We start from the raw sequence: 17,905 nt of genomic DNA on the forward strand, positions 1-17,905 counted from the left end.
AACTCTCAACCTGTCAAAGAGGACATGAAATTGTATAAAAGATCCTTGGGTCCTGATTCTGTCATCTCAGATCTGCTTAGGCTTCGTCAGGGGAAGTTTGAGTCACAAGACTGAGGTCCCAGTTATGCTGGTACACCCTGAATATGGTATTTGGACATTGGACTATAACCTATGAACTGAATTCTAAAGGAACTCTTTGCAACTACGAAGCTCACCATCTCTGCTATGAATCTGAACCTCAATGGATTGAATTCATGTCTGTATGTATATTGATCTTTTAACCATACTCTCTCTCTCTCTTTTGTTTTTTAATAAATTTTAGTTTAATTAATAAGAATTGGCTGTAGCGTGTATTGGGTAAGATCTGAAACATTCATTAACCTGGGAGGTGATGTGCCCGATCCTCTGGGATTGGTAGAACATTTTCTTTTATGTGATGAAATAAGATTTACAGAAATTTTCATCATATTTGACATAGGTACCTGGATGGAGGCCTGAGGCTGGATCATTTTAAGGGAACTGTGTTGTTTGGACTTCTGAGTAACCAGTACGGTAATAAAGAAGCTGTTTTATGCTGTCTTGGTGAATCTAAATATTGGAGTATCTGCTAGCTTTTGGGGTTTGGCTGCTCCATTCTTTGCAGTTCACTCTAATTGAGTGACTGTAGCTGGCTCCACACTAGGACCCCAGTCACAGCATCGCATGAGCTCTCCTCCAGTCATTTGGTACAGAAGCTGATTTAAATGATAGGTTACAGACAACAGTTAGTAGTCCTGCAATTTTACATCAGAACTCTTAGGTGAATACATCGGATCCTGGTGACTTATTACTATTTAGTTTATCTATTTGTTCCAAAACCTCCTCTAATGACACCTCAATCTGGGACAGTTCCTCAGATTTGTCACCTAAAAAGAATAGCTCAGGTTTTGGAATCTCCCTCACATCCTCAACTGTGAAGACTGATGCAAAGAATTAATTTAGTTTCTCCACAATGGCCTTATCGTCCTTGAGTGCTCCTTTGGCATTTCAATCCTCTAGGGGCCCCACTGGCTGTTTAGCAGGCTTCCTGCTTCTCATATACTTAAAAATTTTTTGCTATTACTTTTTGAGTCTTTGGCTAGCAGTTCTTCAAATTCTTTTTTGGCCTTCCTAATTATATTTTTATACTTCATTTGCCAGAGTTTATGCTGCTTTCTATTTTCCTCATTAGGATTTAACTTCCACTTTTTAAAGGATGCTTTTTTGCCTCTCACTGCTTCTTTTACTTTGTTGTTTAGCCACGGTGGCTCTTTTTTGGTTCTCTTACTTTGTTTTTTAAATTGGGGTATTCATTTAAGTTGAGCTTCTATTACGGTGTCTTTAAAAAGTTTCCATGCAGCTTGCAGGGATTTTACTTTTGGTGCTGAACCTTTTAATTTCTGTTTAACTAACCTCCTCATTTTTGTGTAGTTCCCCTTTCTGAAATTAAATGCTACAGTGTTGGGCCATTTTCCCCACCACAGGGTTTTAAATTTAATTATATTATGGCCACTATTATCTAGCGGTCCAGCTATATTCACCTCTTGGACCAGATCCTGTTCTCCCTTTAGGACTAAATCAACAATTGCCTCTCCTCTTGTGGGTTCCAGGACTAGCTGCTCCAAGAAGCCGTCATTTAAGGTGTCAAGAAACTTTATCTCTGCATCCTGTCCTGAGGTGATATGGACCCAGTCAATACGGGGATAGTTAAAATCCCCCATTATTATTGAGTTTTTTATTCTAATCTCCCTGAGCATTTCACAGTCACTATCACCATCCTGGTCAGGTGGTCTGTAACATATCTCTACTGCTATATTCTTATTATTCAAGCATGGAATTACTATCCTTAGCGATTCTGTGCTACAGTTTGGTTCATTTAAGATTTTTACTTCATTTGATTCTGCACTTTCTTTCACATATAGTGCCACACCCCCACCACCATGACCTGTTCTGTCGTTCTGATATATTTTGTACCCTGGTATTACTGTGTCCCATTGATTATCTTCATTCCACCAAGTTTCTGTGATGCCTATTATGTCAATATCCTCATTTAATACGAGGCCCTCTAGTTCACCCATCTTATTATTTAGACTTCTAGCATTGATATATAAGTACTTTAAAAAATTGTCACTTTTTAGCTGCCTGCCATTGCATGATGTAATTGAATGTCGTTTGACTGTTTCTCATCAGATCCTACCTGTATTTTATCATGTTTCATCCTCTCCTCCTTATTAGGACATAGGGAATCTCCATTTATAGATCCTCCTCTAAGGGATGTCCAAATCACATGTTCTTCCGCACCTGTCGGCTTTCCCCCAGCCCTTAATTTAAAAACTGCTCTATGACCTTTTTAATTTTAAGCACCAGCAATTGGGTTCCACTTTGGTTTAGGTGGAGCCCATCCCTCCTGCATAAGCTCTCCCTATCCCAAAAGTTTCCCCAGTTCCTAATAAGCCTCCTCCCTACACCATCGTCTCATCCACGCATTGAGACTCTGTCGTGCTGCCTGTCTAACTGGCCCTGCACCTGGAACTGGAAGCATTTCAGAGAACGCTACCATGGAGGTCCTGGACTTCAATCTCTTACCTTGCAGCCTAAATTTGGCCTCCAGGACTTCTCTCCTATCCTTCCCTATGTCATTGGTACCGACATATACCACGACCACCAGCTCCTCTCCAGCACTACACATAAGCCTATCTAGATGTCTCGAGAGATTTGCAACCTTTGCATCAGGCAGGCAAGTCACCATGCGGTTCTGGTCATTGCAAACCCAGCAATCTATGTTTCTAATGATCGAATCACTCATTACTAATGCCTGTCTCTTCTTAATAGCTGCAGTTCCCTCCCCCAGAGAGGTATCCTCAGTGCAAGAGGATACCACAACATCATCTGGAAGGAGGGTTCCAACTATAGGATTCGCAAAAAGAAAAGGAGTACTTGTGGCACCTTAGAGACTAACCAATTTATTTGAGCATAAGCTTTCGAGAGCTACAGTTCACTTCACTTCACTTCAGTGCCACAAGTACTCCTTTTCTTTTTGCGAATACAGACTAACACGGCTGCTACTCTGAAACCTGTAACTATGGGATTGTTTCCCTGTGCTCCAATAGGATGTTTTCCTTCCCTGAGATTTTCATCCTCCTCAACAGCACAGAGGCTGTCAGATTGGGTGTGGAATAATCAACACCTTCTGCAACACGTAACTTTTTCTGAGAGGTCTCCCACTCCACTACTGAACGTAAACCTGCTTAGCTTACAGGGTCTGAAAATATCAGGTGGTATGGTTACAAAAGCCAGGCACTTCTGAATTCAGTAGGAATTTTGGATATGCGCAGGACACAGGATTGGTTCCTGCATGGTTACAGAACTGCAGTAAAGTGGAACAATTTTCAGTTTGTGGGATTAGAGGATATCTGGATCCGTATTGTAAGACTGACCCACATAATGAGGAAAAGTTGAGGTGCCTTTGCTGTCTGTTGCAATCTTAGTTTCTGTGGAGAACTTGTCATCTTCTTTTTATGTTTTTACAGGAAACAAAACTTAAAAAAAGGGTAATGGCTACTGAAAATAGAATTCTGGTCCTCGTTAGCATTGGGAAGATGCCAACATTTGTTGTTCAATTTTATCCTACTTTTTCTACAGAAAATTACAGTGGATCAGTATTTGACATGGGAGAAATGAAGTAACAGAGAGTGGCCCAGATTGAACTTGAGCACTTCTGAACTTTGAGGGTGTAAATCTGGAAGGCAGGTGCTAGATTCCCTTTCTGAATGTTAGATAAGTCTGGAAAGGAAAAGCCAATTTCTGCTTCCATGGCTCAGAAGTGGAAACTGAGTCACATACTCCTGCAGGCCTGGTATCTAAAGCTGCCCAGGTCCTCTAGTAGAGCCTTCCCTTCCTTACTTATCATTTTAACTTCTCCTGGCAGGGTCCACAGACCCTGATTTATTGACCCTTGCTAGGCTTCAGATAGAGGCACATTGTCCATTCATTCCACGCAATTCAGGGACTGCCAGCCGAGGCCACTAGCATCCCTAATCCAATCTGGGGCAGTCTTTTACTCCTTGTGCCTATATGTTCCCCATTCACAGCACCACCCCTTTCTAGCAGCCAGCTCCCCATCCACAGCAAGCTCCGTATATGGGGTCTCAACAGCCCTGGCAGCTTCCCCTCCCTTTCTGGTTGACAGCAGCCAAGGGAATGCTGGGAGATGTAGTTCCTTTCCTGCTCCAGGCCCAGCTTTCCAGGCAGGGAGCTGGTCAAAGAACTACACCCCCACACCACGTACCTTGGGCTCTCAGCTGCCAGGCTGGATCCCTGCAGGCAGAGGGTGAGAGCTGGTCTGGAATGTTGTTGCCTGTCTCTGGTCATGGCAGGGGGGATACAATGTATCAGGGCCCTGACACAGTGTATCATACCCCCGGGGGCTGGCCGTCTGCTCCCCGCAGGGGCTAGCCGAGCCTGCGGGGTGGGGGGTAAGGTGTTCTCTGGGGCTGGAGGCTGGGTGCCGCAGTAACTAGTGTGCTGCTGCACGCACTGAGAGAGGAGGAAGCGAGCGTTATGGGCCCTTCTGGGTGTGGGCCCAGCCCCATGCAGCCACTGGCGCCATGGGAAACCAGTACCGGGTGGGACCATTCTACTGTGTCCCAGAAAGTCTCATCTGTGAACCTCTCTGTCTCCCTCAGCTCCTCCAGCTCAGCCACCCTGGCCTCCAAAGCCCGTACACGGTCTCTGAGGGCCGGGAGCTCCTGGCTGCGAATGCACGCATACGTCCCCTGCCCATAGGGCAGGTAATCAGACATGCGGCACTGAGTAAAATAAACTGGGTAGACCCCACACTGGTGCTGGACTTCAGCCTGCATTCTCCTTTTACTCCTGCAGCTGGTTCCTTTGTTATTTTGTTTTTAATCAGGGGATGTGTTTTAACTTAAGTTTAAAGAAATTTAAGGAATGTTACATGTATCCCCCAAACTCCCTCACGAAGCTCCCCTGCTAGCCGCTCCAGGTCGCTTAGAAGCGGGCTCTGTAAAGCCCTGGTCTTCCTGAGTAGCCCCGCCCCCTGGTTAGAGGTTGGCGGGTGCTCTCCCCAAACTGCACAGCTTTGGGCTGGCAGGGCTCAGCGGGGTGACCTGCGGCTGTATGCGGTGCCGAGATCGGTGCAGCTCTGCAGCAGCTGCCTCGGGCTGGAGGCTACTGTGCTGCCATCCTGCTCTTCCTGCTATTCTGTACCCTTTGGCCAGCTGCCCAGGGGCACCTGAAGGGCACATGCTCAGCGTACAAAGAAGAATCCTCAGCACTTCATGCCTGCTTGCTCCCTATGGGAAGCCCAGGTGGGATTAATGTAGATTCCATCAGACCTAGTCACCCTGTATGTTTTTCTCAAGCTTTCCAGTGCCATCACGAGATCCCCTGGGCAGCCTGAGCTAAGAGAGAGTCGACCCCCCACCCCACCCACACACACACAGTAGAATCAGCTGAACATTTTGGCTAGTGAATATAGGCCCAGGATCTTACAGAGCCTCATAGCAATGTACATTCCTGTTCTTTCACTGTAAGTTACAACCTCCTGTGACAGGGAGTCAGGCATGGCCGTGTGCTTCTATGGACAGGACCTGAATTTACTCTCCACTCTGCCAGTGACCCTCAATGCCTCCTACTGTCACATCCCTGCTCTGTGCCTCTGTTTCCCCATCTGCAAAAAGGAGGTGGGGGAGAGATGATTCTTGCCCAGCTTTGTGAAGTGGTAAAAAGCCTCTTATGTAAAGTGCTAGGTATCTTTAGCCATTTATATAGATTTTCCAGCTTGTACCATACATTATAGGACTCTCTCAAACACTCCCCTTAAAAATCCCATGCTGCACTAAGCACTGTCCCTGCAAGGTCACAGCCTCGGGGTGGGGGACCCACTGTGACTCAGTGGCATAGCGAGGACAGGAAAACTGGGTGGGCCCCGGCCTTCGGGCGGGCGGGCAATGATGGGATGTGGGAGGGAGGGGGCCAGAAAGGAGGGGGACCCGCCTCCCTGCAGCCCCTCCAACTGGCCCTTACCGCTCAGCAGCAGGCACCCAAAGATGAGGCTGCCCAGGGCACACAGGCTGGGGTGTGGCCATGGAGCAGAAGGGGCCCCACCAGGGCTCAAGCTTTGCCCACCCCTCCCAACCCCGGCTCGGTGTCTGTCTGTGTCTCACTCCTGTCGGCACCACACACTTCTCCCAGTCTCCAGCCCCAGTGCTAGCCCCACCCAGACCCACCCTTACGACTCGCCCCCTCCCAGGTGTGGGGGTGCCTCTGAGGATGGGTGTGGGCGGGGCAAGCGCTGGGGCCAGAAACGGGGCAGCTGCACTCGGCACCAGCAGGACAGGGACATGGCTAGCGGGACGGACACCGAGCTGGGGGCAGGAGTCCCAGCCTGTGGGTTCGGGTGGCTCCAGCCCCAATTTGGGTGGGCCGGGAGGCTAAGTGGGTGGGCCACAGCCCACTCAGGCCCACCCGTGGCTACACCCCTGCTGTGAATATGACAGAGCCAATGCGGGCGTGTGACCGATTGTCCCGCTTAGCTTTGCCATTCGGACTCTGGGCAGGTCTTGGTGTTTGGCTGGGTGGCAGGTGTGAGCAAAAGGGCAGTCCTGGTGCGAGCGTGGTGGAGGCGCTATGCAGGGATGGACAGCAAGCACCAGGCGGCGCCAGGGGAGACTGTTCAGAAATAGCATGTGCTACGTCCCTCAGTAGGGCTCAGCATGATTGTCCTGGGCCTGGCCACGTTCTCTTTGGGGGGCTGGAACAATTTCTGTAGTTGGAGGGCTGAGAGCCATTGAACCAAACTGTAAACCCTGTATAGGATGGAAACCACATCAAGCCAGGGGGTGCTGCAGCCCCTCCAGCACCCCGAGTTCCAGCACCCATGGGGGCTGGCCCCATTCCTTGCTGTCTTCCTTCCTTCAGCACTACAGGAAGCATCAGTGCAGTTGTCTGGGTCTCCCCAGGCCTCCATCCCAGCACTCTCATGGGGGGGAGCCCCATCTCACTCTAAGAAATTAAGCAAGGTTGGTTATATGTACAGAGGCTGAAATTCACCCCTGCATCAAGGGCCAGCCTGAGGCCTGTACCCCAAGAGAATGGCTGCATCACTCCAGCAGGGGGCAGACTTTGTATATGGACCTGCCCCCCGACATACGCACACGCACCCATCCAGCGCATGCCCGGATCCTTTTAGATACTAAATAACACTGACGAGAGATAAATCAGTTTAACAACATGCAGAAGCCCCAGCGTGCTGGGCATGTCAGCAGTTTAGCAAGCCCCAAGGCAGGATGGAGTTTATTTTTATAACAACCTTTTATAACAATCAACAACCTTGATGATATCCCCATCGTTAATGAAAGGGCACAAACTGCCACGTTTGAGGTCTTTGAAGTGTATTTAATGGAGCCTGGGAGCCTCATGCCTATGCCAGCTTACTGTCCGTGCAGCCAGATCTCACTTTGCTCCAGGGAGGGGAGTGTTCTTTGCTAACAGCAACCTGAAAACAGGGAAATCCAGGGTGTGCTCCCTTTTGGGGGGACTCTGATGGATAGAGACGCTAGAAAAGGCAGGTTTCCTCCCCCTCAAAAAGGGTTTTTCCTGGTTGTGGGTTCCCTCCCCCAGGGGTATCCCAACTTGCCGTCCCTGTTTCTTTGGAGGACTCCTGGAAGAGGAGAGATCTGGTGTGAGGTAATTCGGCATAGAGGGGTGGGAGTGTTTGAATCTTTCCCAAAGAGAGGTTCTCGCTTCACTGTTTACCAGGCGTTGGAATTAAGGAGGGGTTACCAAAACCAGCATTTTTAAACATCCCATCCAAAGCGCCAGTTGATCATGCTCCATTCTTCAGACCTGTGGTGGCAGAACCCTACCAATTCTCCAGTCACGGATGGAAAACAGGGGCTGCAAACCTACATTTCTAATGTAAAAAAATAAAAATGCAACAAATGTTTTTGGAAAGCCCCTTCCAGGCATTCCTGGTAGGGCACAAAGAAGCAAAAAGGGGGATGCAAACCTCTGTTTTTACCCTGGGGAAAGTGAGGGCTGGGTGTATTTATTGTGCACAACTTGCCTTCACATTACAAGCTTCCAGTGCATCTGGCAGCCAGGCGTGGATAACTTCCCCTTGATTTTATCTCGCAAAAGAACCTGATTTTGCAACATTGAACTCCTGCAGCAGCTCTTCTGCAGCGTGTCAAGAGCAAAGGACTTGAGAGAGGGGCCCCAAGCTCAGAGTCCCAGGAGACGGCAGGGCTTTTCAGACGGGTATGGGAGAGGACAGGACCTAAGCCCAGCAGCCAGGCTTCACTTAAACTCAGTAGGGAATAGAACAGCCCACAGTCACCGGGGTGGTGTTTGCAGGAGGTGGGGCGATGACCCTGCAGCAGACCGAGGGTTACCCACACCAAACTCTTGGGTGCTTTCTGGTTGCTCTGCCAAGCAGGGCTGTTCACTCTGGACTCTCTGGTGAGGCAGTGTCCAGGGAAGCTGGGACTCTAGGACAGGTAGGGAGACGCCCCCTGCTCAGGTTGGTGTGGAGTTTTACCAAAGGACTCCCAAGAGTGCCCTGTGGCTCAGCAGTGGGGCCCTGGCAGCCTCGCAGCCTGCTTCATACAGCAGCTGCAGGAAAGGTGCCTATCTGAATGCTCACCTTGGTCAATGGACTGGAGGGAATTAATACAGCCTCGGCTGCTGTCCCTTCTCTGATCCTCGGGGCACGTGGAGGTTCCTCAGCCACCTGTTGCTGTCCAGAGTTGAAACTTCTACTCTGCCCTCCCTCTCTCTGATTCAAAAGCCCTTCTGATTTGCACTGGCTGTTTATGGCTATGAGCCGTTGTCTCCACACCCCCCGGAACAAGGGGCCATGGGCACAAAGCTCAGATACAAATCTCCTGGTTGAAAGGACAGTTATTACAAAATACTGTGTCACTTTCCCTTGAGACATGTCCTCTGAGCTGGAGAGCTTTCAGGCTCAATGAGACGGGACAGGCAAACCCGAGGCAAGGCAGAGAGGGAGGGATTGTAGGTGAGAAGGAATGGGTTGAAGAGGCAGACTGAAGGGTGTAGGTGCTAAGGTACCACATATCTAGATTGCAGAGAGGGCCAGGGGGCCAAGGACCCCGGGCCTTGGCCCATTGTAGAGATCAGGCCAACTGCAAAGTTGGATCTAGATTGGTGTCTAGATTCTAAATATACCTGAGAGTTTGGGGATGTTTGGCTCAGGCCAATCTCTAGTAATATCTATTAGACCTTGACCATTTGGAAACCCATGTCCTTGATTCACAGCCCTGCATTACATTTGCTATGCTGGTGGCAGGACACAGATCTGAACTAGGGCTTGTCTACGTGGGGACACTCAGAAAAATTAATCTGAATTAGTTTGGTGGTTTAGTTAACTGCATTAACTCTGAATAAGAGTGCTCCTACAGGGGATTAAAGTTACCTTAATTCACTTCCAAAGTGAATGCTGAATAAGAGCATGCACACTGGGATTTAATGTGTTTTCACTAATTCACACCTTTAATTCAGATTCATTTTCCTGAGTAGCCTCATGTAAACTAGCCCTTGGCTATCTAGCAGAATCCCCATCTGGTGGCTAGGGCTGCCCTGTGTGTGTCCTGTTTGTTCTCCATGCCAACTGTTCCTCCTACCTTGACATGTCTGTCATCTGCAGTTGTCTCATCGAACTCCTCCCCCAGTTTGAAGCTGATCTCTGTGTTCTTGAAGGTGCTCTGGGTCTTCAAGGTGACCTTGTCACCCTCCAGCTTGATGATGGTGGTGGGCCAGATCAGGTTTGCAATCTGTCTCGTGCCAAAGCCCACGCCTGTGGGACAAACAAGACCAGACAGCACTGAGTGGGAGCTGCAGGCGGTGGGCTCAGGGCCCGCTCACAGGGCAGTGGGCTCAAGGCCTACCTGCGGGGGAGCAGGCAGAACAGAGCCTCAGCTGGTGTGAACGAACTCCAATAGAGCCGTGTCATTTGACACCACCCTTCTGCTTTGGACTGCCCTGCCTTGGTTCCTCCTCGGGCAATGCAGCTCCAAACAGGGCTGTCACGGCTGCCGCCACATGGCCTCTCCCTCCAGCACTTCACTGCCCAGCTCAGCCTTGCTGCCTCTCCCCACAGCTCCCGACGAGAGATCACCGACCAGCGGGAGCCCACAGGACACAATCAGTTCTATGATTCTGGGAGCCGAGTTCGAGGGAGCAGCCATTTTACACAGCAGGCCCCACAATCTGCTAGAATCATAGAATATCAGGGTTGGAAGGGACCCCAGAAGGTCATCTAGTCCAACCCCCTGCTCGAAGCAGGACCAATTCCCAGTTAAATCATCCCAGCCAGGGCTTTGTCAAGCCTGACCTTAAAAACCTCTAAGGAAGGAGATTCTACCACCTCCCTAGGTAACGCATTCCAGTGTTTCACCACCCTCTTAGTGAAAAAGTTTTTCCTAATATCCAATCTAAACCTCCCCCACTGCAACTTGAGACCATTACTCCTCGTTCTGTCATCTGCTACCATTGAGAACAGTCTAGAGCCATCCTCTTTGGAACCCCCTTTCAGGTAGTTGAAAGCAGCTATCAAATCCCCCCTCATTCTTCTCTTCTGCAGGCTAAACAATCCCAGCTCCCTCAGCCTCTCCTCATAACTCATGTGTTCCAGTCCCCTAATCATTTTTGTTGCCCTTCGCTGGACTCTCTCCAATTTATCCACATCCTTCTTGTAGTGTGGGGCCCAAAACTGGACACAGTACTCCAGATGAGGCCTCACCAATGTCGAATAGAGGGGAACGATCACGTCCCTCGATCTGCTCGCTATGCCCTTACTTATATGCCCCTACTTATACTTATAATTATGCTAGGGAGAAGGCTGGAGCAGCCACTCGCCATCTTTGACAGATCCCCTCCCTCAGGGTAGCTCAGGCAGGCTGGCCAGTGCATGGGTCCCCTGAGGAGTCAGGCAGCCCCTCTTGGATGCTTTGTTGATGCTAGAGGTTGCACTGCTCTGGAGCAGTGTCTGCCCCATGCTCCAACAGTCACTCACGTGCAAAGCAGAGCACCTCCCAGCCCAGGTGAGTTGGAGGTGGCTGGGGTGTCCAGTGTGGCACTGGGCAGGTCAAACCCTTTCCTCCGATGCCACAAGGAGGAGACCTGGGTTCCAATCCTGCCCTCAATTCCACCCCAGCAGCTTCACTGTGATGGTGCTGGACCAGGGTCCCCCTACCCCCTGCTTGCTGCTGGGCCCAGTTCACTTGTCTGAACCTTGCCAACACCCAGCGATGAATTCACATCCATCTGCAAACGCTGCCTGGCACGGAGCAGTCGGCGCATGGCAGAGAGGAGAGGCACCGAGTGAAGCCAAGCTCCCGCTGCCAGCACATGGCAAGGCAAAGGGTAGGAAGAATCTTACATCAAACACAAAGGGCCTCTAACACCGCCCCTCCCCGCTCCTGCAGAGAGGGTTGCATGGGTGCAGCTGATGCCTGCGAGCTCCCTGATGCTGGCAGCAAGTCTCTGTGGCCGAGAGTGATGAGCCTGGCCAGTTGCCACGCCTCACTTGCCCAACTGGGGGCTGACGCTGCAAAACCCAGGCTTCCCCTTTTGTGTCTGATTGTAGATATATCAGTACCGGGCTTGGCTTGGATCCGTTACACTGACCTTGCTCGCCAGCTCTTGCAGTTAGACACCCCCTCCCCCGCCCCCCAGCTGTCAGTCGTGCAGAACACCCTCCTGCCAGGCCAAGCTGCTCCCGCAGACATCAGGTGACAGAGCAATTAATCCTGCCACTTCCATGCCCCCCATGAAGGTCGGAAAGGGGCACGCGTGAGTGTGCGAGCGCGCATTTTAACTACAGCGCAGCAGCCCGTTTGCCTTTGATTTTAGGTTTAAAACCTGCTATTTTTAAAAAAGCAAAGACCGACCATTCTGGCCACTGCTTGCCAATACCACGTGTCCCGTATTTTCCATTTCCAAAGCATTGCTCCGGACAGGAACGTTTGCCCCAGCCCTACGTGTGCTGGAAATTCAGTGTCAAATGGACAGAGAAAACAGCCACCCTTGTTTAAAATGTTACCCGCAGTACGAGGCCACTCCCGGCCCAGGATGCGCGGCGACACCTGCCTGCGCACAGTGCGCGGAATTTAGCGCCGCGACGGGAATGCGCCAATCCCGGGGTTTCACGCTCTGTTCTTTGCCTTTTCTCCTGGCCAGCCTGTGTCTCCGGGGCAAAGAATAAGCCCCTCGCCATCGCTGCCCCTTGGGAACAAAGGCTCGTCCCCCGCACCCCCCAGTTCCCAGCCCCCTTCCACGCGCTCACCAATCGCTTTCATGTAGTCATCGAAATGACAGCTGCTCATCAGCTTCCAGGTGCCGGCGAAAGCCTCAGCCATGGCGAGCCCCGGGGCCCTGCAAGCCGCGGCTGGGCGCTGAGAGGAGGCGAGCCTGCTCTCCGACCTGCCCGCATGCTGCCTCTTTAAATAGCTCTTCTGATCACGTGCTGGGAGAGGGAGCGAGCGGCGCACTGGCTCCCCAGCCCGCCGGAGAAGCCGACAGCCCGGGCCCGCTCGCTGGGGGGCAGGGGGCAGCGCTCCGGGAGCGCGCGGACTGCGCGGGGAGCGCTCCAGCTCTGCGCGCTTTGCGCTCTTCTTGCAAGCAAGTCACCGGCATCCTCCCCCATCTCCCGGGCCGGCCGCTCCCCACTGCTCGGATGAGATCCCAGCCTGTGCAGTGCAATCTCGGGCATGAATTGACCTCTGCAGAGTGACACCCCAGTGTGCAGATGCGGGTCAGGAATCAGACCTTGGCTTTCCTCCTAGTATCTTCGGGGGGAGGGGGGGGGGTCAGTGGTTTATGCAGCCCTAAGGTTTGGCAGCGACATACGAATGATTATTTGTGTTTTAGCTGTGCTCAGGTGGTGCCCAGCGGAGATCAGGGTCCTGCTGTTGTAGGGCGGGGTGTGGACACGCAAGGAGAGCCACCCCCTGCCCCGAGGAGCTCACAGTTCAAGAGACAAGACATGAAGGAAAAGCTAGTATAATTATGCCCATGTTACAGATGGGAAAGCGAGACTCAGGCAGGGGAAGTGTCTTGCCCTAGATCACATAATGAATGGCAGAGCTCAGAGCAGAATTCTGATCCTGATTTCCACCTGACCAACCCCACTGCCCCTCTGAAGCAGGGCAGTTGCTCAGTCCCTAGTGGTATTTGGCGGACAGTCCCCAAGGGCACTATAAGGTGGGTAGAAAGCTGGCTAGATTGTCGGGCTCAACGGGTAGTGATCAATGGCTCCATGTCTAGTTGGCAGCTGGTATCAAGTGGAGTGCCCCAAGGGTCGGTCCTGGGGCCGGTTTTGTTCAATATCTTCATAAATGATCTGGAGGATGGTGTGGATTGCACTCTCAGCAAATTTGCGGATGATACTAAACTGGGAGGAGTGGTAGATACGCTGGAGGGGAGGGATAGGATACAGAAGGACCTAGACAAATTGGAGGATTGGGCCAAAAGAAATCTGATGAGGTTCAATAAGGATAAGTGCAGGGTCCTGCACTTAGGACGGAAGAATCCTATGCACCGCTACAGACTAGGGACAGAATGGCTAGGCAGCAGTTCTGCGGAAAAGGACCTAGGGGTGACAGTGGACGAGAAGCTGGATATGAGTCAGCAGTGTGCCCTTGTTGCCAAGAAGGCCAATGGCATTTTGGGATGTATAAGTAGGGGCATAGCGAGCAGATCGAGGGACGTGATCGTTCTCCTCTATTCGACATTGGTGAGGCCTCATCTGGAGTACTGTGTCCAGTTTTGGGCCCCACACTTCAAGAAGGATGTGGATAAATTGGAGAGAGTCCAGCGAAGGGCAACAAAAATGATTAGGGGTCTGGAACACATGAGTTATGAGGAGAGGCTGAGGGAGCTGGGATTGTTTAGTCTACGGAAGAGAAGAATGAGGGGGGATTTGATAGCTGCTTTCAACTACCTGAAAGGGGGTTCCAAAGAGGATGGCTCTAGACTGTTCTCAATGGTAGCAGATGACAGAACGAGGAGTAATGGTCTCAAGTTGCAGTGGGGGAGGTTTAGGTTGGATATTAGGAAAAACTTTTTCACTAAGAGGGTGGTGAAACACTGGAATGCGTTACCTAGGGAGGTGGTAGAATCTCCTTCCTTAGAGGTTTTTAAGGTCAGGCTTGACAAAGCCCTGGCTGGGATGATTTAACTGGGAATTGGTCCTGCTTTGAGCAGGGGGTTGGACTAGATGACCTTCTGGGGTCCCTTCCAACCCTGATATTCTATGATTCTATGATTCTAAGAGTCAGGGGAGTTCCCACTCTCTCCTGTCAGACCTCAGGGCACATGGTATAAATCCACTTCTTCCCGCTTCTCTCGCTGGGCTAAGCCCTGCCCCTGCTCACACCCACCTTCTTAGCTCAGGGGCTGGAGAGGGCATGGTCTCGCTTTTTATTTGTAACATGGTTTTGTCCATCTCTGGTGCCATTCACCCAAGGCATCAGTGCCATCGATCAGCACTCAGCAGTGCAGCCGCGCACCCCAGGGGCAAGATGAGTAGGGGTCATGGTGTGGGGCTGGCTGCCTCTCCGAGTGCAGGCATCAGGCCTCATCTTGGTTTCCTGGGGGCTGGCATCCTCCGATTGTCCCGCTCTCGGAGCGGGTGCTGGGCTCTAGTCCCCCGCACACAGGATGCAGCAGGTCGGGAGTTTGTGGCCCGTGTGGGGGCAGTGACCCCCGACAGCTTCATCTGAACAGGAGCCTAGCAGGAGAAGAGGCGTTTAAACCACCCAATGGCCAGCAGGCCTGTCTGCTTTGCCCGGGGTCTGACATCCCAAAGTGGAGACCTGGACAGGCTCAGCTGCCTCAGGGCACCCTTAAACTCAGGGGACGAGGGTCAGTTTCTGCCCCTCATTGTGAAAGTGTCTAACCCCCCATGAGGCTTTTGATCCCCCCACCCCCGGGACTTTCCCCTCCTGGTGAATCTAGCCCAGCAGGGGCATGGAGCCCAGTGTTCAGAGGGAACTGATCTGCATTGGCATGTCTGGGGAGAAGGGCAACCAGGATTCACCTCCCCTGCATGGGTGCATTTTCTGCTCGTCAATTAACTCAGGCTATAAGTCCACTAAACAGCACTGCAGCCTCGTCATCAGTTCTAGGCAGCTCCAAAGCCAGCACTGTAGAGTTATTCTCACTCTGTAGATAGGTAAAGTGAGGCACAGAGAATTGTCTCTCCTCCTTCTCCCCCCCACCCCGGAGATGCACAGCAGTGGCAGGAAAAGAATTCAGGCATCCAGATCTCGTATCCGTAAACCAGGGTGTAATGCAGATACTAATAGTCCTTAGCATTCACATGGTGGTTTTCTTCCATACACCTCAAAGACATAATTATCATTGCAGCTGGGGAAACTGAGGCACAGAGCGAGGCAGTCCCCGGTCCTCAAAGACATTTAGGCATCTAAATAATCTTTGAGGATCGGCGCTGAAGTGGCTTAACCAAGGCCACGGAGTGAGTCGGTGGCAGGTCCTGGCTGCTGGCTTCATTTTGCACTATTCTACCTGAAGTCACAGCAGCAGCATGCCAGCAAGGCTGACCCCTGGGGCCGAGGGAAGCAGGCGTGTATATGTGCAGGAGATGCTTTGAGAGCCAGCGTGCCCCGATTGCAGTGGTAACAGCTGCTGTCTCCACGGCTCGAGGTGGGGCTCAGGGGACCGCTGCTATGACTGGTGACGCTGTGGTCCCATGTGGGGTTTGAGCCTGATCAGCCCCCTGCCCCCAAGAGCAGCAACCTGAAGCTGGCTGGGACGTCTCCGGCGTGGTCCTCTGCTGGGATTGTGATTCTGGCCAGGCTTCAGCCGTAGTGTTTCTCGCTGGGGGGCGGGGTAGGAAGATGAGAGCTTTGTTCTCATTTCCCAACAAATTCCTTCTCCCCTCCCTGGGGAAGGGCAGAGCTGTGCAGCAGCTTGGCCTGGGACTCTGCGAGCGTGGTTCTGTCGCCCGGGGTAAGGAGCTGAACGTCTCACTTGCAGATGAGCTATCGGTCCATGGCCTCATCTCATGGTCACCAGGGCTTTGTGCAGCCCCCTCCCCCTCACCCAGGGTAGTGCACACTGAAAAGATTAGTAGGCATGGCTGCTGCATGGTATAAACAGTGTGTGTAGCCTGACACAGAGGGGTTGTGGATTTTAGGAGCTCCACCCAGCGCTTGCAGAGGGAAAACGGGAGAGGCACAGTCTCAGTTTTGCCCCCATGCCCCGCACCCTCCTTGCACCCTTTGTGTAAGGTAGCCACGTCTGTGACAAGCAGCAGCCACCTTCTCCTCCTGCCCTGAGCCACAGACTCTATGGACCAGGGCTGAAATACTGGCCCACAGTTTGTACAGCACCTAGCACCAACGCGTTCTGGTCTCTGACTAGGGCTCCTAGCCGCTGTGGGAATATAAATAGTAAATGACGATCATACAGACATCCATGACGAAACTCCCATTGACGGGACCAGGGCCTGACTTTCCCCCCACAGACTTTGCTCCATGGATCTTGTTCACCTCTGGACTTTATGAAGAGCACAATGGGTCGTTTTTCAAGAACACTTTGCAGGCCCTGCAGCAAACATTCCCTGGGTTTCTAAGTGCTTCTTTCTTCAAAGCACTTCAACAATCCTTAACATTTTTGTAGCACTTTTCATGTCAAAGCATCACCCGGATATTAATGAATGACCCTTGCAACTGCCCTGCCAGGGAGGCTGGTGAGCTGAGCTAGGCAGTTTTCAGTGAAAAAAATGCAGCAACAGTGACATTGAAACAGTTCACGACAGCGTGTTGGTTTCACTGGATTGTTTTGGCTGGAGAGACCCTCCCAAATCCACGGAAGTAAATCAATGTGTTTCAATAGTTTGGTTCCAAAGGACTTTTCATTTCACAATAGCCTTTCATTTTATTTTTAAAAAATAAATCAAAACCATCTGAAAATGGTAAAAAGTAAAATAAAACATCGATTTTGTCCGAACAAAATGTTTAATTCAGAAAAAAATGTTTATACTTTTCAATTCACCAAAATTTTGACAATTGTCATTTTGCTTTGATCCCAGTTTTTTTGTTTTGTTTCAGATTTGCCCATGAATCAAAAAATTAAAATCAGTTATTCGTGGCACAGAGGCCCATTGGTGCCAACAAGCAAAGGGTTTACTGTTCTTTACAAGCAACTTCTGTCTCAGACCCCACAAACCAACTGCTGTCCCAGACCTGACAAACTCACTACTCCTAAGGGCTGATCTACACTGGGAACTTACATTGGTATGGCTACATCTCTCAGGGGTGTGAAAAATGCACAACCCCTTGAGAGATGTAGCTACACCAACCTAGCCCCAGGTGTAGCCAGCACTAGGCTGATGGAAGAATTCGTGCCTTGACCACACTTTCCCTTCACAGAGCACACACATTACTTGACAAACATCACTTGTTTCCTTTTCCAAAGTGTTCATAGGCAGCACATGATTTCTCTGAATTTGTTTCTTACAGGAAATGATTTGCCAGCTAATCTCAGGTTTCAGAGTAGCAGCCGTGTTAGTCTGTATTCGCAAAAAGAACAGGAGGACTTGTGGCACCTTAGAGACTAACAAACTTATTTGAGCATAAGCTTTCGTGAGCTACACTTTTCCACTGAATGCATCCGATGAGGTGAGCTATAGCTCACGAAAGCTTATGCTCAAGTAAATTTGTTTTTTTCATAGATAGATTCATAGATATTTAGGTCAGAAGGGACCATTATGATCATCTAGTCTGACCTCCTGCACAATTCAGGCCACAGAATTTCACGCACCACTCCTGCAAAAAACCTCACACCTATATCTGTGCTATTGAAGTCCTCAAATCGT

The 17,905-nt window shown here is 50.8% G+C and overlaps 1 protein-coding gene across 2 annotated transcripts in view; it reads right to left on the reverse strand.

Moving 5' to 3' along the window:
- FABP3 (fatty acid binding protein 3) overlaps window positions 1-17,905 on the reverse strand; it is a 106,522-nt gene that overhangs the window by 5,948 nt on the left and 82,669 nt on the right. Inside the window, exons 1-2 of one of the 2 annotated variants that reach the window (XM_073317770.1) lie at window positions 12,350-12,657; window positions 9,687-9,859 (exon numbers count right to left, since the gene is read on the reverse strand). In XM_073317770.1, the coding sequence (XP_073173871.1) occupies window positions 9,687-9,859; window positions 12,350-12,422 (246 nt within the window). In that variant the 5' untranslated portion in view covers window positions 12,423-12,657. Of the gene's footprint in view, window positions 1-9,686; window positions 9,860-12,349; window positions 12,658-17,905 lie in introns of those variants that run through there. The other variant, XM_073317769.1, reaches the window with a different exon arrangement.

This window comes from Lepidochelys kempii, chromosome 19 (assembly GCF_965140265.1).
Source record: "Lepidochelys kempii isolate rLepKem1 chromosome 19, rLepKem1.hap2, whole genome shotgun sequence".
NCBI classification, from domain to species: Eukaryota; Metazoa; Chordata; order Testudines; family Cheloniidae; genus Lepidochelys; species Lepidochelys kempii.